At 28.9% G+C, this 21,791-nt stretch overlaps 2 protein-coding genes across 3 annotated transcripts in view; one reads left to right on the top strand and one right to left on the bottom strand.

Moving 5' to 3' along the window:
* Positions 1-13,396, bottom strand: part of Pka-R1 (protein kinase, cAMP-dependent, regulatory subunit type 1) — a 69,394-nt gene extending 55,998 nt beyond the window's left edge. The window contains exon 1 of the mRNA XM_067272455.1: positions 13,242-13,396. Coding sequence (XP_067128556.1) covers positions 13,242-13,289 — 48 coding nt within the window. The 5' untranslated portion in view covers positions 13,290-13,396. The remainder of the gene's footprint in view (positions 1-13,241) is intronic.
* Positions 1-21,791, top strand: part of LOC136976845 (leukocyte receptor cluster member 8 homolog) — a 58,687-nt gene that overhangs the window by 2,539 nt on the left and 34,357 nt on the right. The window contains exons 1-3 of one of the 2 annotated variants that reach the window (XM_067272243.1): positions 13,468-13,593; positions 13,722-13,952; positions 21,007-21,055. In XM_067272243.1, coding sequence (XP_067128344.1) covers positions 13,565-13,593; positions 13,722-13,952; positions 21,007-21,055 — 309 coding nt within the window. In that variant the 5' untranslated portion in view covers positions 13,468-13,564. Of the gene's footprint in view, positions 1-13,467; positions 13,594-13,721; positions 13,953-21,006; positions 21,056-21,791 lie in introns of those variants that run through there. The other variant, XM_067272236.1, reaches the window with a different exon arrangement.

Here is a 21,791-nt window from a genome sequence, read left to right as displayed (position 1 = left end):
TAATAATAATAATATTATCTATATCAGAAACTAAAATTTACTTTTCATGTGATTATTAGTTTCATTAATATTAAAATCAAAATTGTAATTTTACATTTACATAAATATTGGATTTTTCTAACAAGTGAGAGCAGGTGTAGAAACTATATACGTTTTAATGCTATCACAAAAGTAAATCCAAATTTTTCACCAGCTGTTCAGCCAGCTTTATTTCAAAGCACAGTAGTACTTTGATACTCAACTGTCTCAACTTGAACAATTTGGTGTTCATGAACATTTTAATGAAAAAACTAGCTTAGCACTTGATCATTTGCTCTGCAATCGACTGAACAAACACAACAAGCTAGAACAAATTTTCAAATAATAACAAATATTTCCATTTTAACTTTCCTTTTGTCATCCCTAAAAAACTTTCTATGATAAAAATGGATAACTAATTTAAAATAAAATGTAACTCAGAGTTACTTATTTTTGTCAGACAAAATTATACTCAGTTCAGTTTTTTTATTATTCCATTTAATGTGTACGGAAACCAATTATCATGTTTTGCAACCATTCCAATTTGTTGAAAGTTGTTATTTGTAAATTTTTACAATTTCTTTCTCCAAATTTTCTTCATCAACAGCTTTTGGATGCCCCATAAGTTTTGTTTAGTTCAAAATTTCCCAAACGACTTTTTAAACCACGTTTCACTTGTTTGAGTTTAGGAACATCTTCCCCATCATGAATATTTTACTGTTTGTATGGTGTTATATCTTTTCCAAAAGTCATAAAACATAATATGCCCATTAGGCATGTTATTTGAACTTATTTGAAGTTGTTCAAACAAAATGTGAAGTAAAAAATTTAAAATTAGCTTCTAACAAAGAATACAATCTCAAATTGGCAATTTGTGTTCAATTTTACAACTGTTATAATTAGGCTAAATTACACATTTGTGTCAAGTAACAACAGCTGTTAAAAATTTGCAAAAACTTTCTGTTCAACCCAATAAAATTAATAGAGGTATTTTGCCACTCTGTATTGCATATGGGTATTCCTGGCTGAAACAAAGGAAATGTGTCAGTCTTCTCAGCCATTGCTCAGTGCACAACTCTGCTAAACTTTGCTGTAAACTTTTTCATTTCTTTGCACTTTTTTGGTTTTTTTGTGACTTATGCGTATTAGGCTTGTGAACTTATTAAATTTATGTTAAAATGTATTTCAAGTGTATTTTGAGGGTCAAAAGGATTGATGTACTTTACATTATTTTTTATAGGAAAAATTTATTTGGTACTCTAACAGCCTTCTGTAATGAATTAAGTTTGAGTATCGAGGAGGTACCCTATATTAAACTGGCATCATAAGACAAGTTGAATAACAGATTTATCACACTTCAATAGATATTTTATTCATTTCTTTTTCAGCTCTGTTATGTATGACAGAGGGAAAGTATGACAATTAGTCAAAAAATGACCCCTGAAACGTTTTACATTTTTGGACTTAGGAAACCTTGAAATGTCAAGGTTTCCTAAGTCCAAAAAAATTTAGTTTATTTTTCTGTATGTATGGCCGATGATAGTGTTTGGGAGCATGATTTTGTTCATTCACTTGAAGCTTAATAACTACTTGATTTTTGTTGAAAATTTCTGAAATTTTGCAGGGAGATTTGTGTATTAGGGAATTGATGATAAATTTTGATGTTTAACAGTTGAGGAGTGAGGAGATAGAGAGGGATCATGTATCATATGACGTATCTCAAGTAAGGTTGGAACCTATGAAGATTTTACTCATTATTAGCATTTACAACTTTTTTTAAACTCATCTTTACCTTCAAAATTAAGCTTTTTGACATTTTTTAATAATAATTAATTATATAAAAAGTTTTTTAATGAAATATTGTAATAGATAGAGCTTTAAATGTTGTTGCTGGAAAAGTTAAGCAACTCGTTGCTGGATTGTCTTTAGTGGTCTTTATGTTATAACTTTGATATGTTCCATTAATTCAGTTTAATATAAATTTTTCTGGGTGAAACTTGCTATTGGTCAGCAATATCGATTTAATAATCAGAATCAAAGCAATTTGGCCAGAGGTGGGTGGTTATTCATCTCAATAGATTATTATTATAATAATTCAAAATAAATTAATTTTAGAATTAAAGTATTGGGTTGTTATAATTTATAAATACTTATTTAGTTATGTTTTCAGTTGAGGTTATGTAAAGAGAAATTTCAAAATTTTATTTTATGAGTCATATGCTTTCAATATAGCTGTGTGTGTGTGTGTGTGTGTGTAATACAGATGATATGTCATATCTATAAAACTACATTAGTCTTGCTAAATCATTCATTGATACAAAATATTTGAGCAGAAGCAAAGTTCTGGCAGAAAATGAAATGGTAGGTGCATTTTTCATGAATTATAGAGGGTACTGCATTTTTACAAAATGGCTACTTTATCTGGGTTGTTTGTAACTAGTCAATGTAAAATTAATCATATATTACAGTTTGATATAACAATATATGCTATTTATAGGGTAGATGTACCAGTTTTGGCCAGTGTACCAGTTCTGGCCAGAAAACAGATTTAACTTAAAAATATAATCATCACATATTTAAATCTGTCCAATGAAACAAACTTTTATTGTTAACTGTTCACACAGTTGACAATAAAAGTTTGTTTCATTTGTGATTATATTTTTAAGTTAAATTTGTTTTCTGGCCAGAACTGGTACACTGGCCAAAACTGGTACATCTACCCTAGCTGTTTATCAAGAAATTTTATTGGAGAACAGTTATTGTTAGCGAGACACGTCATTACATGTGGTGTCATCGAAACAAATGAGCAAGATTCTATACATATTTGTGTTAAAAAACATCAGCTTTGACATTTGTTTCACCAGTGCTGGATTTACAAGTATGCTATGTAAGCTGTTGCTTAGGGCCTCGAGTTCCCACAAAAAAGAAAATTGAAGTCAAATTTTATAATGAAAAAATTTTTTACAAACCAACAAAATATACTTTATTTTTTATTTTGTGTAATATTTAATTAATATGTTTGTTAATTCTTTTCTTTTTATGATTAATTTCTAAAATTGTGAAAGGATGGTAAGGGGCCTCACACAGGGTTTAGCGGAGGGCCTTGAAATGCCTAAATCTGGCCCTGTGTCCCACACAAAATTACCGAAATTTTAAACTTTAAAGGAAAAATTTTTAAAAATTGACAGCATAACTTGTTTGTGTAAATTTGGATAATTGGGAAACTTTCTTGCTAATTCTTAACAGTCGAATCCACTCTTTCTGTCAGTTATATTTATGAGCTTCTCTGAATTCTGATTTCTGAATAATCATATTTTTCATATGAGAATAGATGGAAACTAATAACTGGCTCCCATATAGCTTTGGAATTGCAATTTGAACACAACAGAAAGCTTTGCTTTTCCTATTGCTATTCATCTTTACTGTTGACAATACACAAGAACGATTCAAATGACCTGACCCATATAAAATAGTTTTGTTTTTTAATACCAGAGGGTAAGCATCTGGTAAAAAATGCAAATACTTGAAACTGGCATGTTATTAGAAAAATCTGAAATCATGAAAAAGTAAAATATGTTTTGCTTTGAGGTATTATAGTTTAACATTCAACACTTACACAACAAAATTACATCCAAACATTTGATTTAAGTACTATCTACCTAGTTTTGATGATGTACTTAAATTTATTAAAAGAAAGCTTTAAAATTAGAAATAAGGCAGAGCAAATAATTATTTATTAATTTTACTGAATACATTTGGATTGTCAGTGTAATATGATAATGCAACACTCTTTGGATTGAACAAACATTAAATCAGCTTTCTAAAATAAAACTTTAAATTACTGATACAGTGTTTTAACTAAAAAGTAAAAACAACAAAATGTTTAGGATTTAAATTTTGTAAGTGAAAAAAAGATTTTAATTTTTAATTTGCTCTATTTTTAAACTGTGATAGCAAAGTCTAAAAAAACTCACAAGTAAAAGAAAAGTTTGATAACTTAATGAAAGATGAACATATAAAAATTATCATGGAAATAATTCCGAAAGATTTTAAATTTAAAAATACAGAAACAATATACAAAACTTAATTTCTATAAATTCTTACCCAAAATCTAATGACTTTGGGTAAAAATTTGTTCAACACCTGGTGTGAAGTGTTCTCTATACTCTTAATTTCTATAGTAGAATTTTTGAGTTCTACCTATAAAATTTACTTAATGTTTATTATATAAATTCTACACTTAAAATCAAAGAATTACATATTACATTAAGTATGGAAGTAATATATATATATTTATGTTATTTATAAAAATGTTAAAATAAACTGTGTGTCTATAGTAAAACTTCTCTTACTTGAAGTTTCAAGGGGCAGGAAAAATCAAGTTACAGATGATTCAAATTAGAGAACAATAGAGTGAAAAATGATGATTCTGAATAGATTTGTATTTTTACCTCTTTTGCATTATATGAAGAATCTTTGATAGTTTTTTGTTTTAAACAGCCTAGGTCACACCTTTTGGCAAACTGTTCAATGTAACTAATGGAATTGAACAGTTTTGCAGGTACATCTTGTTGAGATAAAGCAAGAGGTTCTCTTATTTTGGAGTAGAACATTGCAAATGGGTATTGGGCAGTAGATACAATTAACTGTCTGAAAATTTCTTGGAAATCAAATAATTAGGATCACTTTGGATAGAATAAATATTAAAATTTGAGTGAGTGAAGTTTAAAGCAACATAAATCGTATTAGGGGACTAAGAAACCTTCGAGTTAATGAAATTCAAGTTGGAGGCATTTAAATCCCTATGCTATTCCATTGAGACCTATCAAGTGCTTTGAGTTATAGACATTTGAGTTTTAGAGAAGTTTTACTGTAAATGTATATATATATATTTAGGTATTTTACCTTCTAAACTGAAGTAAGCTAACCTTTCTAGGCTACTTGCTAAATGGATAAAAGTGAACTTCTGGCATATATTAAGAATATGAATTATTAATTACAGTGAATGAAATTTTGTGAATTACATAGTCATTGATAAAATTTTTACCAAGTTAACAGTCTACAAAAATATTGGCTTTGTGTTCAGTTTAGTGAATGAGTCATGAAAATAAGAAATTTATTTTTTAATATTTTTAAGATTACAATAATTGTCTTAAAAATTTCTGTACTGGCAATAATATTTACAAATAATTGTGGATTGTATTGATAAGTGGAAAGATTATTTGTTGAAAAATAATAATAATTATTTTTTATTTAAAAACATTTTAAATCAAACTTCCATTACAATGTTGCTTCCTGCATAGCATAGTTAGGCCTACTAACTAATCTGATTTTTTAAAAGTAAAGTTACTTAAGAGTGACTTTACAAACAAATGTGATTCTTTATTGATCAGTGAAGAGCATCCATTTGCTCAATCAAATGTATATTTATTATGGAAGTATTGAGTTCTACAAAGATTTAATACTTATTATTTTGTTTTTGTAGAACTTAATACTGTTTTTCTACATAATCATAAGTACAAAAACAACTTGGCAAGAACAAGTGTTGTACTCATTCTTGCCACTTTGTTTTTGTAGTATAGTTATTAATTTGCTATCCAATATTAGTAGATTTCAAAGTGAATAGATTTGGAGTTACTTCTTTTAGTTTACATATACAGTAGAGCATTGATTATCCGACCCCCGATTAACCGACCGCGTTCTAGTCGGCAAATTCAAATGTCCGCTAGTGATGTGGAGCTACAATATTTGGTTATGTCTTGGCTACTTTAATATTATTTTTGTTAAATTTTTGCATGATTTAGCTGGCAGCACTGGCTCGACCATGAAAGGGAGGCTAGTATTTAAACCAAGCCTAATACACTATACTAATAATGTATTTTTTCATACTTTTCGGTTATCCGACCAACCCCAGTCCCCAATTAAGTCGGATAAACGATGCTCTACTGTATATAAATTATTTCTGTATATTTCTTCATAGGAAACAGAATTGGAACTGATGTAAAATTTGTAAATGTGATTTGTTTTTGCCTATTTTTTTATAAAATGAGAACAGTTATACATTCACACTATAAAAATAATTTGGGGCATTTTATTTTTATTCTTCCTTTGTAAGTTTTATAATTGGATTACATTCAGATAGTTTGCATAACAAATTCCTTTTAAAAAATTACTTAATTATTTTGTTCTATTTTCCAATTCAAAAAACAAAAATTTATTATTATTATTTATCCAATTCTGATAAATGCATTGTTCCTTATTCCTGGGTCTGGCATATTGTATATTTTTCAGTGTTTTATTTTATTTTTTTTTCATGGCATTACTTTTTCTGTGTAAGATAAATGAATATTAAATAATAAATATTTTAATGGTTTTAAATTATTTTAGTGTTTAAAATTTATAAACAACAAGAAATAAATATTTCATTTTATATTATTTATGGAAAAACTTTATTCAAAAATCCAGCAATGAGTTGCTCAACTTTAACAGCACTTAAAATTTTAGTGGCACCATCTATTATCATATTTTATTTTAAAAATTTCATATTTTTAATTATTATAAAATGGCAAAAAGCTTAATTTTGAGGGATGGGTTTTATAAAAAAATTGTAAATGCTAATAACGAGTAAAATCGTCATTAAGTCCAACTCTATTGGAGATACACAACCCCATTATCTCCCCACCCTGTTGACCTTTAACCACCAGAATTTAATAGCATCAATCACCCTAATAAACAAACCTCCCTGCAAAATTTCAGAAATTTTTGACAAAAGCACAGGGGTTATTAAGCTTTCAAACGGGGAACAAAATTATGCCCCACACACTAACATCCATAATTTACTACTTTCTGTATGTTTATTTAAAATATTGATATATATCTATTCTCTATATAAAATACTTAGCTTAAAATAGTCACAACACTTTTGTCACAAAAAAAAAAGTAGAAACAGCAGTAGCAAGAATAGGTGAAGTGTCACATAATTTTCAAATGAACAAGTGAAGTCCATAGGGTAAGCAAGCAGGAGGGTTGGTTGAGGGGGTTTGAATTGACATAAAATTTTTGTTATGAATAGTCTGTGTGTTTAATCCAGAATAAAAATTTTTTTTGTTCTGGATTAACACACAGACTATTCATTCTGAAGATTGCTATATGTTCAGTTTTGATGGTGAAAATCTAGAAAGAAAGTTTTGTATATGGTTTGGATAAAAAGTGAGTTTTCCAATTAGTTTGAGTAAGGAGGCATATTTTGAAACTGATGTAAACTTAAATTTCAATTAAAATGGCTGATGGTATTTTTACACAATTAAAAATATAGAAGAAACAAAGTCATCTTTACACTTTCCTCGTGTCTAATCACCAGAATTAGTTTTAATACACTTTCTATCTCCTGTTTGAACATCATGTGTCATTGCTCTGAGTTAACGGTGAGTGATGACCAACCACTGTGTTACTCAGAGACAAAATTTGAGTCTCATTACAGCATCTCCTGGAAATAGATGTTGGGCCTGCAAACAGTGATAGGATGTAAGCCAAAATGATGTAAAGTTTGATTGACTCAATTGTAAAGTGTGTCGAAGTTTAAATTAAGATTTGATTTTTGATCATTTATTATGAATATAACATGTCATTCATTATTATTATTGTATGTAACTTTCATATAGCTTTATCTCTGAGACTACTGAATATGAATACTCATGTTCATATACAGTTTTGTTTATGATAACTTATACTATTGTTTTCCAAGATATTTTCCTCTCCTCCTAACTCACCCTGTATATATATTAATATATATAATATAATGCAACTAAATTAATGTCATATTAGTTAAATATTTGATCAAATATTCTTCCTCTATTGAATCAAAACCAAAATCCAGTAATCTAGCAACAAGAACCATGATAGAAATATGAAACAAGGAAAACTAATGATTTAAATTGCAAAATTCTCAAAAATGTCTTGAAGGTAAAAGTATATTTATAAATCTTAGTTGATTCTGTCAATAGATTTTGACTTCCAGAAATGAACAGACAAACCAGAAATTGAAAATGAAATTAAAACAATTCAAATGCTATTTTTGAAAATTGAGTAATAAAACCATTATATATATATATATATATATATATATGTGTGTGTGTGTGTGTGTTATGGACAAAGTGATTAATCGGGCATTATGAATATTGACCAAAAAGGGCATGCAGTCTGATAAGTATTGATTAATTTATCGAATTGACTGGTCATTATGAATACTGCTATCACCTAGTCGGGCAAAGTGATGATAATAAGTTGAGGAGTGATCATTTGACATACACTAGCCAATCGACACTCAGTTGCATGTGTGTATTGTGTTTAGTACCGAATTTTAAATTTGATTTAAAAAAACTCCACTTATTTCATTTAGAAATATTTATTTTTTATGAATTATTTCAAAGTACAATTAACTGATATTCTTGTGGTAACCTAACTTTGGTTAATGTGTACCTAGGTAGTCCAAGATGGCAACTTGTCTCTGATTCCAGCAATCAGAAGACAGAGAACAATGGGGACACGTTCTAACCTAACCTAACCTATTCTAATAAATTACCATAATTATTAGCAACCAAATTATTAGAATAGGTTAGGTTAGGTTAGGTTAGAATGTGCATTCCCACTGTTCCCTGCCTTCTGATTGCTGGAATCGAGACGAGCCTCCATCTTGGACTACCTAGGTACACATTAACCGTAACTTTCATTTTTGACACTCACTTTTTGTATCCTTGGCAAATATGCTGATTGTGTAAAAATTTGATTGTTTTCACCTTTTTCTGCTATTAACTCGTTTAATTGGTTGTTAAAGCGATTATTCATATCACTTAATGATTCCTCCATGAATATAATGCATCTCAAAGCCTGATGATATGTTAATAAACCAACAAACACCTAAATAATCAGGCTATTATATGGCTATAATTAAATAATAAATACAAATGAATTTGCTATAGAGGTAAGCATTAGGTGCCATTTCTTATCTAAATTAATAATTATATCAAACCGTGGAAGGTTATATTGAAATTTAAGTACATCTGGAAGTGATGACTGGCTTGGGGTCCAGGTGGCGCAATTGGTAGCGCACCGCACGGCAAGCAGAGGTTGCGGGTTCAAGCCCTGCCCTGGGTCAGTTATTTTCTTCCAGAATGTTTTAAATTATTTATTAAATTATTAAAAATTATAATTATTAATTTAGATAAGAGATGGTGCCTAACACTTACCTCTATACCAAATTCACTTGTATTTATTATTTAATTATAGCCATATAATAGCCCGATTATTTAGGCATTTGTTGGTTTATTGATTCTTCCATGATCGTTATTTTTCTCCAAGAAGAAAGATTAACTACTGGTCACATAAATTTAAAATTTGGTACTAAATGCAATACGCATGCATGACTAAGATGTAAGTTCTGATTGGCTAGCATATGTCTGATGATCACTCCTCAACGTATTATTATCACTTTACCTGACTAGGTGATAGCAGTATTCATAATGACCGGTCAATTTGATAAATTATTGAAATTTATTACAATGCCCGATTTTGTTGGTCATTATTCATAATGCTAGTATTAATCACTTTGTCCATAACATATACACTAAGGGGCATTGAAAACTGATCCATCCAGAAAGAATGATCCAATTGGACTGAAATTTGGTAAACATTACTTGTGAACATTAAGATCAGCCAAGATAATTTCTCAGAATGGAAAAAAAACAGCAAAAAGTATTACAGAGTATATTCAATTATTTTCTCGGTTTTACAATGAACCACTGAATCATTGTAAAACCAAGAATACTTACATTTAATGGCTTAGGCAGACATAACATTCAAGAACAAATTAACCCATTTTAATGACTACTAAATCAAAGTTTATAGACAGTGTGTCCCAAAATAGGGTGTGATCAATATGCTGTAGAACTACCTCTAGTGTCAATATGTTGTTCAAGGAGATAATTTAAATCACCATACAGATGCTTACTTTATATCATCCTGAGAGATCTGCAGCCATATGTGCTGAACTTGTGCAGTCAGATCTTGGAGGTTCTGAGGTGTATTGAGGGACACATGACCTGTTCCAGACATCCTCAATGAGTAATAGATCTGGAGATCTTGCAGGCCAGGGCAGACAAGTGACATCTTTTAGACATTGCGCAGAAAGGCAAGCTGTATGTGGTTTGGCATTATCCTGCCAGAAAAAATATCCGAGGACCTCTTACATAAAGGAAAGCAATACAGACTATAACACTTCTGAAACATACTGTGCTGCAGTCAGAGAGCCTTGGATGACCACCAAGTGTGTCCTGGCGTCATAACTGATGGCTCTGCAAACCATAATGCTGGAAGTAGGACCACTATGGTAGAATCATATGCAGTGAGGATTGGTTCACTCCAGTGGTCTTTGCTGCACTCTTCTTCGTCTATCATTGTTTATCAGGCAGAAATGGAACTCATCACTGAACACCACATTTCACCATTTTAGATGCCAGACCAATCTGTTGCAATACCAAGTGAGATGTTCCTGACAGTGTGCAGGAGTCAGAGGCAGGCATGTTAATGGGCATCTGGAGGGAGCTCAGCTTTACACAACTGACATGATATTGTTCTCACAGACACTGAAACATCACTTGTACTTGCCCCATCACACTAACTGATATTGTGTGATATGCCTGTCTTATACTTTATACTTAATCCTCACAGTTATCTGTTATCATGGTTTGAAGTGCTATTCTGGGCTCCAGATCCTGATCTACAGGTTGTAGTGCCAGTCTCTTCTAGTCATTGTCTCTAGCATCTACCCATAGTTCAAGCATGTGATGACAATGGGCAGCAGTTTGCTTTGTTGGCCATCCAGCTTCTGCTAGGTTCACAAACTTTTCTGTAATTACATTTAATTAATTTCTAAACAATTTGTCACCAGAGGGAGACATTAGGCATCATCTCTTATTAGATTTAATAATTATAGTTAAATAATTTAGAATATTCTGGAAGAAAAGAATTGACTTGGAATGGGACTCGAACCTACAACTCTCACTTAACATGCAAGTGCATTGCAGGTTTTGCTACTCAAACCTCCAGTCCAATCTCCTTTTCCAGATATATTTAATTATGATATAACCATTCTCAGTTACTTATGGTGCTAACTGGAAATGTCTTCAGTGTCCTTATCCTATGAACTCCTGCTTATGGCATTCAGCTGGCCATTGTTCAACCCCAGCATTGTGTATATATATATATATATACACACACATAAATACAAACATTTCAAACCTCAAGATATTTGTAATAAGCCAAACAACTACGAGATTACATCTGGCTACTAGTTTAGAAATTAATTAAATATAATAGCAGAAAAGTAGCCCAATGTAATCTGGTAGTTGTTTGGCTTATTACAAATATCTTGAGGTTTGAAATGTTTGTATATGTATATTCTTTGTTCTAATTTCTATAAGTTTAGTTTAAATCAAACTCATAAGAACAAGTCAATAGTACATCCTGGATAATTAATTATATGTCTCATGTCTCTAAAGCACTATGAACTGTTAGAAACTTAAACATATGTAAAATGTAAACTAGTGTTTGTTTTATACAACTAGCACTTGCTTTTTTTTTTTTTTTTTTTATGTCAAAGCTAGACTTAAATGTAAATAAAATGAACTGAAAATTATCACAGAATAGAGGGATCACCATAGCTGCAATACATGCGATCTAAGTTAGCATATACTATATGCAGTGCATCTGTGACTATCCATTGAACAAATCTGGTGATCAAAGCAATTCTAAGTGTTCTTTGTAATTCTATCAGATTGAAACAGATGCAGGAAAATTTATGATAAACTTATATTATTATTTAAAGTCAGATTTACAAATTATGAAATTGCATTTCCAAAAACTTTTTTATTAATTCATTTTCTTGACACTCTTATTCTCTTAACTTCTTTGCTTCTAATATTATTAGTATTCTCATGAATTCAAACATAACACTTTAATCATAGATTACTTATTAATGAATATCAATAAGTAAAAAAATTCATATTTACATGAAAGATGTGACTTATAAATAAAATGTATTGACTATGTTATTTTCTTTAAAGTTTTAATGATTCAACAATTTTAAGAAACTTTTGTGTAAAATTGATCTCTAATAAGTAGAAATAACAATAATTCATTATTGTTTACTTTGCTATACATTTCAAATATTGTAATATATAACAAATTTAAAAAATAATAATAATAAACAATTAAAAATAAATTCAGATTTTTCAATTATTAATCAAGAAAACAAATTGGGTAGTTTAAAATAGATTTTCAAATAAACAGTTATTTTATTAGCAAGTGAAAATGGTTGTATTGACTCAACAAAACAGGAAGATGTGATTGTGTTAATCTATTGTCAGCTGTAGCTACCTCTTAATGTCATTCACTTATCGGTTGATCTGTTTTTAGTCACATGTGAAAACAAATCGTACTATGTACAGTACCATACATTTACAATAAATAAATTTATTGGACTCAATTTGAGTTTAATACAACATGAAAAATTGAGTAATTATTTTATACCAATAATCAAAATTCATGTATTTTGATGGAATATGTTGAAAAGAAAAAGTTTTAGAAATACAATTAATCAATTATTCCATGTTTAAAATATTAAAAAATTTTCTGATACTTTTCTGAATTAGCAGGCTTTGAAATGAAAGAGTAAATTATTACAACTTAAAAATTAATTTGAAAGATTTTACCTTTCTATTAAAAAATTTGTATATTTTATTTGTGCTGTTATGGAAATAATTAAGATATATTAAAAGTTATCAGCATATTATTAATTTTATTTATCTTTACGTGATATATTTTTCAATGTTATAAATATTGAATAGTAATTAAAATATAAGATAATTAATAATAGACTTCGAACTATGCAGTTATATTGTTTAAAATGGTCTGATTTAAAATTGACATATTTATGCTATTTTTTTGTTCAAATATTATGCAGTTACACTTTCTATTATTTTAAATAATTGAATTCTTATAAAAAAATAAACAATAAAATAAAGAGTTTCTCACTTTAAATACAGACGTTTGTTTAAAATTACTAAATTATGACGAATGTTAATTTGGAAAAAGTGTTCCATTTAGTATACTTTATTTAGTAGTAGTAAATTCTGTGGTTATTAATAATACTTTGAAATAATACTCACAGATTGATTAGAACTACTTTGTTCATTGGTGGTTTTTGATGAATCCATTTATAATAAAGTAAATGCAGATTTTTCAAATTTTATTTAAAGAAAGTTTAAACTAGAAAAATGGAACCAAATTATTCACTTAGCAGTTTCTAGTGAAGTAAGAGATACTACTATTTTAGTAAGAATAAATATAGAAACTGCAAGATGTCATTAAGTATTTTTAGATTAAGATAAGTGTGTGGAGATGTATCTTTGAAATTGCATTTTACAAATTCTGTTATTTTAGATTATATAACAATTTAAATATTTTAAAAATATTTTATTTATAATTTATAATGTCTACATTAGATTGGGAAAAATTTCAGTAAGTGAATCCTTATTATTTTGGTTTATGTTAAAGCCACTTCATTCTTGATTATTAAAATATCTGATTGATTAAGTATGAAATAATGGATTACAAATAAGCTTCTTTTCGTATATTCTTATATACAGGTCACAACAGTTCGGAAATCAAGGCGATAATTCTACAGAAGGTTCCTCTTCGGAAACAATTACAAATCAAGCTTGGGAAAATGCAAGAAAAGCTTTAGAACAAGCTCAGTTGACCAAAGCTTCTTCTAATAATGGAAATACTTTACAAGATTCTACAGTTAATCAGCAATTATATGGTTATCCTCCATATTGGCAAACAAATCATGGAATGTATCCAAATTATCCTCCAAGGTTAGTATTTAACAAATTTATAATTTGTGTAAAATAATTATAAAACAAAAATGAAGTTTGAAATTAAGTTTACTAAAAGAACTCATTAGTGAGATTCTAATATAAGTTGTTTTGAATCCATCTAATATAGATTTCATTACATTTTTCAATTTAAACAAAAAAAAATTTTCTCCTTACATTTATCAATTAGGGACCATAACATATACTGTAAATCTCATTTGATATAATAATATAATCATAAATTTATTTTTTTGTTAATGTAACAGGACTAGTTTTATATTGCAGAATTGAAATTTGCATTATTTATTCTGTATTCAAGTTATCAACCGCTTGATTATTTAATCTAATTGTTTATAATTCAGATTTTACTTATATCATTTATGTTTATTCTTAATTGATATCTTTATCATTCATAATTTATATAATTGCTTCAATCATTATGATTAAACCAAGGGAATTTAGATATTTATTTCTGATTTTTGTAAAAATGAGGAACTCTTGTTAGAAATTTATACAGTTTTATTAGATATTTATTATATATTGCATGAATTTATGCATATATCAGTTTAATCTGTTTTATAAGCAATATTATAAAATAAAAATGTGAAAGAAAATTGATCAGAATCTGTTGTAAATATATTCCTGATAGTTTTTGTTACATCAATATCAGTCTAGTCATCATAAACTGTTTTACATATTATCTATATTTATGACTAAATTAAAAAAAATTGTGTTTGTAATTCTAATTATATTGCTTAATCTGTTTCACATTATTATGTAAATAATTTGGCTAGAATTTCAAATTTTAAAAATTGGAAATGCAATTATTTGCAAGCTTCTGACATTCCAAACTGCTGTCATTAAGTCAGGCTTTGCTTTAAATCAGTTTATATAAATTTCATCTTCCCTAATTTTCAGAAAATAACACTTTAATAAAATTAATTTATTGTTTGTCACTCTGATGTTGATTTGAATATATGATATTTGTCAAGAATAAGTTTTGCATTATAAGGCATTCTAATGAGAGTTGAAAACTTAAATGAATTATTTCTAGATCGATTGTTGAAGTTTCTTTTTCAATATGTCACACACAAGCTCTGTAGGGTGACTGGATAGGCAAAGGAACAGTCAATATTACATAGATACTCCTGGGAAATCTGAGCTATACATGGATGGACATTATCGTAGTGAAAAATGGTTTGTTGTAGGTTTTTATGAAAGAAATAAATGAAGTTGTGGGATCTTCTGGTTGTTAGCAATGTTCTCACAATCACTAATAATGGAGACTGACTGTCATTGAGATGACTCCCTAGACCAGGGATGTCCAGCCTGTGGGCTGCCGTGCAGCCCACTTAATATTTTTATGCAACCAACTTCACCCTAAATTTTTTAGGTACATTTTCATTTATTTTGGTAAAGTATGTTATTTGTAAAAATTATTCTCATTTCACAGGATACACCTTGATGTCATAATGACATACATAATTGATGCTAGAAAATTGTTTTATCTAGAAAACTGTTATGCATGTGGGGTAGTACATACTGTTGTGAACAACGCTTTTCGTGCATGAAAAGTATGAAAACTGCTGAAAGAAATAGGTTGAGTAATTCCCATTTAACTAACATTCTTACAATTAAGACTGGTACCATAAAAGCAGATATTGACTATTATAAAAGAAAGCAATGTTAAAAATTGCATTGAATTTATTTTTATTTCATGTGGGTATAATTTCTTTTTTTACTGTCAATAAGTAATAGTGTTTTTTGTAATTATACATATTTGATATTCACATTTTGAACTTTTTAAAAGAATATATTTATATAAGGTACCTTTGTGGCCCGCTGAATATACGTAAATTTCTAATTTGGCCCATTAGAATAAAAGGTTGGACAACCTTGCCCTAGACCATTGTTGAGCATTGCATTGTCACCAATGGTGACAATGCAATGCTCAACAATGAAATTGAGATTTTGATGGTCTCTAATTCTCCATATTTAAATATGGTGATTATATATACTTAAACAGAAGCAAGATTTATCACTAAAGATGATGTGTTGCCATTCCAAGGCCTTCATGCTTGATTGTCATGATACAATTGTAAACAAAGCTGCCAGTATTGGGTATTAACAGTAGTTAAGATAAGGGGCACTATGAATGCAGTCCTTGCTTCTGCAAGTCACCTTGATATCATGTAGGACGATTTTAGCATATGTCCTGTCTGTCTGTGGCTGGTGGAGAGAGAAGCAATTGAATCTGGTTGTACTTATATTGTTATTAAGTGATCTCTCTTTAGATAGTTTGTCTAAGTTAATAATTCCCAAACTTTTTTGATCCACTGCCCCTTTGTTCCATAAAGTTATACCCAATGCCCCCTAGCCCATTTTCTCTTGTGAGAGAAAGGATGGGAAATATTCTTAGGAAAACTTTTCTATGAATCGCACACTTTGTGCCCTTACCGTACATTGTTCTCAACATCTGAAAACCATTAAATGCAATGTATCCGTTTAACAGAGGAAAGGGAATGGCCGTCAATGACCCAAATTTTTGCCTTTGGTCACCGTTCAGTACCCTGCCACCAGCACCCCCTAGATTTACTCATCGTTCACAAGGGGCGTTATCGTCCACTTTGAAAAACGCTGGTCTAAGTTGATCAATCTTTCTGCTGTACAGTGCATGTATTTGTCCCTGCAGCCACCTCTGCCAATATCTTCTTACAGAGAAGTCTGATCACTTAAGATGGCAGCCAGTTTGGTGAAATGATCACCCTGTTTTATCCAGCCCAATAACACAACTTCTTTTAAATTCAAATAGCCTTCCTAACTCAATGCCTAAACTGATCTTCATTTACTCTACTGTTCATAATAACAGTTTCATTTTTCTTTTTCATTACTTCTGCTCAGGTTGTTTTTGATGAATTAATAATTAATCAACATTTACATTTTGTAATAATTTTTGTTCCATTTAATTACAATATCCTGTTAAATCCATTTCTTTTTAGAATTCAATTAAAATGTGATATTTACAGTTGAAGAGATAAATAATATACTATATATATTTTTTAATTATATATGCTACATATACTTTTTGGTATTTTCACATTCCTAAAGCAAATTTGATGTTTTCATAATTCATTGCAAATTTGTATGCAATCATCATATAGTGATATGATGATTGCATTAAAATACAGTATGACTACCAGCATGTACAGTACCTTCCAATAGCAGACAAACTTCACTATTCAGAGCTTATACTGTACAAAGTTTTTAAAATTGTAAGAAAGAATATTTTAATTGCTAAAATATTCTGAAATTTATGTACCATGTTTTGAAACTAAACCATAAACTATGTACTGTAAAACTCACCTTGAAATAGGTTCATATTATGTGGTGGAGTATTTTATCTGCCAATTTTATGACTTGCAATTTATTATGACATAAACTATTTAAACAATTTTTCATTTCTGTAAAGTAATCAGGAAAATACAGTATTTAGAAAACACAAGTCATTTGCACAGTGCAAACATATGCATCTGCCTTTGCAATTTTATGTAAAACTATCAAAGACACATATCCATATGCTACATACTTTCAGACTTTTTCGTTCATTTTCTGCGTATCAATTTACGCTTTAATTAATATTACATTGCTACTTGTTTTCCATCAGACAGAATACATTTTTAATTGAATTAATTGAAATATAGATGGTTTAACCAGGGATGCACAACCTGTGGCCCAGAGGCCACATACAGCCCCTTTCAATGTTTATGCACTGGCAGACCGTACAGGCCAAATCCCCTCTTTCAAAGTTTCTAAGTATAGAACTTTTTCCCTTTCACAAAGTCATTAGCACCCAATTTTTATGACTTTCCCTGAGGTGAGAAATAGGGGTTGAAGTTCTTCTATTTCTAGCTAACACACTTTCTGGTTTTGATATCAAATATTTTAAGTCTAATACATAGTATTATAATGATTTTTAGAAGAATCAAATAGAATAAAATGACGTCAGAACGTCATTTTCGATGTTATCAGGAAGTTTCTATTTTGGCGGGAAATTTTCAATTTTATGCTTCAGAAAACTTCCGTACTGGTCTAAATAGCATCAAATAACATAAAAATAAGTGAAAATAGAACTGAAAACCACAAAAATAACGATTTTTTTAGCATTTGTTTACATTCTAGATTCTGATTGGTATAGTCGAATTTGAATCATTCTTTTCTGAAAAGATGCTTATTCATCAACCTAATGTCATTCAAACTAGAAAATACCAGAGTTCAAAAAGGAATGTACAAAAGGTGTAACAACCAATTATTTACAACAAAGTCTCTCCACAGACTAACAATAGAAAAAATTTTTAATTATTACGTTGGACCAAGAAAATTAATAGCTGGAATAGAGTCATACGACTAAAAGGAAGCCAATTGCACTAAAAAGTTTTGGATTTAATAAAGATTTCAAACCGTATCAACACTGCCCACAGCTAAAGTAATTATACTCCTTGTGTCAACAAAGAGGGTTGTAAAATGGTTTGGCCCCCTGGTCAGTAAATTTAATCCTAACCTGGCTCTTCTTCAGAAAAGGTTGTGCATCCCTGGTTTAACTTGTCAGTTTTCAGCAAATTTCTCTACATAATAACTATCCAGAGCTTCGGAGAAGTGTTTAGAAGCTGATTGTCAATCTTCTGGTAAATGTGAATTCTCTATAATGAATAAGAATGAACAGTGGAGTTTAAACTTGTATTATTGGATTTTATGTTGATAATTTAAAATGTTTTCTTTGTAATTTTCCTCTCTTTCGCTTATTTTATGATTAAAGTCCTCACATTCCTTGATATTAGTCTATTTAGACAAATTTTGTGTATTGAAGTAAAGAAGAATCATAAAATAAACACTAACTCCACTATGTGATGTTCTTGTGGTGTAAAAAGGATGGAATGTAGAGATCTTGTATTTCTTTTTCTTGTACATTATAAATAAGCTAAATAAATGCAATTTTTACTCCTTTGGTTTTAATAAATTGTTAATTAAGAAAATTACATGGAGCAATAGTCTATCCTTCTGGGATACATGTTTTGCTACTTTTCATAAGTAAATCAAAATTAAATGTAGTGGTTACAAGGCAAAAGAAATTGTATTTCGTATACATACAGATACCAGAATTTTCACATAAACCATAAAGTTTTGAAGTTATCATATATACTTTTCTTCCACATTAATGTCGTTTTTGTATTTTTTTTTTCTTCCTTTTTACAGTTCTGTCTTAGGGCTATAGGCAAAGAAAGTTTAGCTTTCTAGAAAGCCAAATTCCACTTTGTATATTGTTAATTTTATTAAAAACTTTTGGGAAATAACAAACTATGTCAACAGTATTAAGGATATTTTTCTTGTAATATTAAATATCATATTGCTTCAGGTTTTAAATTAATTTTAATAATTTAGTTAATTTTTGTATGAAAATGACTGAGTAAAATATTTTGTTTAATGAATAGATTATTCTAGAACAGTGTTCCGCAACCTTTTTCTACCTTCGGCATACCCATGACTCAACATGACTCAACACAGCACATCAAAATGTCAATCCCCTCAAAAATGTATGATATGATACTATTAATAGAATTACGTAATGCCACTAACCTATTATTGTTAGTAGTATTATTAGTATTAAACAGACATCAACACCTGTGAGCAAATTTATTTTACATTTAATTTCTTAGAATACATAAAAAGGCATAGCTTGTAATAAAGAATAAACAAACATAATCTTATTTCATCAGTGATGTGGCAGAAAATAAAACACAAGCATAAGAAACACAGCAACTGTGATAAAAATACATAAATGAAACTTGAAATTAAAAGAATATGTAAAGTTCAAGTCACACCTTTCACCTGGCACGCCGGTTGCGGAACACTGTTCTAGAAGATGATTGTAATACTAAATAGATAATTATTGATCAGTTTTCTGTTCTTCTTTTAATATTGAATCATATTATTAGGCAGAGTCCAAACTGAAATGTTTGGTATCTTTAAAACACTTTATTCATTGTTTTCTCTTATCTTAATTTAAATTCTTTATATTCTTTTATTTACACATAACATGTAAGTATTACATTTTTATAGCTTATAGCTTAAATTTCTTTTAATATAGTACAGTTGTATCTTGAAATTTGTATGCCCCAGTGGTTGAACAATTTCGAATCAGAATACTCTTTTCAGGGAAATTTTGTCCCAAAAGTTGAACTTTTCTTGGAACTCAGACACAGAGATGGATGGTCATACTGTACAGTATATATCTGTATGGGATACATGATGTTGCAGTGCTGACAAATTGGGTTAATTTTTAGTTTTGGCTACATAGTGTAAATCTGTTATTTTCTAAAGCTGTTGATACAAGTTTGAGACACAAATTGAACAAGCCTAACTACACACTGTTCATCTCTTTCATTTTATTGCATTATTTACTTTTTTCATTATTTTGAATTTATTATTATTTATTTTATTTTATTTTATTTTTTCATTGTTTTATGCATTAATTAGGACATTTACTTGTATTATTTTAGCTTAAATTTTGATTTTTTTAGAATTAAATTGGTCATTTTTAGGATATGAAAACAGATTAATTCACTTTACATTATTCTCCATGGAAAAATTGCTTTGGAATTCAAATGCTCTCTAGGAACAAATTAAATTCGAGTTCTGAGTTACCACTGTATTTCTCTTTCTGTTTTTATCATCATACTTTTTCTTTTTCATTGATTTTCTGAATTCTGTTCATTATTTACTATGACTTGTTTTATCTTTCAATAAATGCTAAATGTGAAGAATGAAACAACATAAATATTTTTATTTTGGATTTCTATAGCTATAATAAGTAGCCTACATTTTAAATTTTTTAAATTTTTCAAACGTAAGAGAAAGCATTAAAACTTTTCGGAATTAGTTTAATCAAGATGGCATTGCCACATTATTTAAGTGTAATCTTATGATAAAATTTATAAATATAATTTAATTAATGGATATTGTGAATAATAGAATATAACTGTTAAATATTTTTTTATAGGTATGGAAACTATGAAATGACAAATTATTCTTACTCCTATCATCATTATGTAAGTTCATATTTTTTTTATTTTGTTTAATATGAAAAATTATAAGTATAATTATAAAACATAATATACAGTTTTTAAAGTTAAATAATTAGAGACAATAAAGTACTTATGTTACATAAGTTTAGTTAACATGTATGAAAATGTCATGTATCTACTTTATCATAAATATAATTTCATATTAGATATTACTAACAAAAAGTAAAAATCAATATAGGTATCTCTTGATCGATGCAATTAATTATTCCCTCAATGTCACTGCATATATCAAAATCATGTTAATCAAATATTATAATGAATGGTAAAAATTACAATTTGTCTAAGAGTACAATACCATATAAGTGGATTTATCCACTTATATGATACTGTACTCTTTTAGGAAAAAATAAAAAATGATTGCAAAGTAATTAATGAATGGTTGTACTTGCATTAGTTACTGTTTCTAGAGAAAAAGATATTAAGAATTCTTTAAACAGTGTTAGTTTTTACATGTCAAAATAAGACATAGTCAAAATGACTTTCTAGACCTCAACCAACAAGCATATTTTAATCAATTGGCTGTAAAATATACAAATAATGTAATTTGTAAATTCAGTAGAACAATTGGAGCTTGTAATACACCTATTTTAAACACTGGCATAAAATGGTTCTCTGGCTCTGGGAGTGCAGCTGCATAATGGAAGGAATGGACATCATTACACTCTCAACTTACTTTCTCTGAATCAGAAAACACTCCCTG

The sequence above is a fragment of the Centruroides vittatus genome, unplaced genomic scaffold (assembly GCF_030686945.1).
Source record: "Centruroides vittatus isolate TY-2023 unplaced genomic scaffold, ASM3068694v2 contig_1112, whole genome shotgun sequence".
Lineage (NCBI taxonomy): Eukaryota > Metazoa > Arthropoda > Arachnida > Scorpiones > Buthidae > Centruroides > Centruroides vittatus.
The sequence above is the reverse complement of the archived record's forward strand: the minus strand, read 5'-3'. Positions and strand labels throughout refer to the sequence as shown.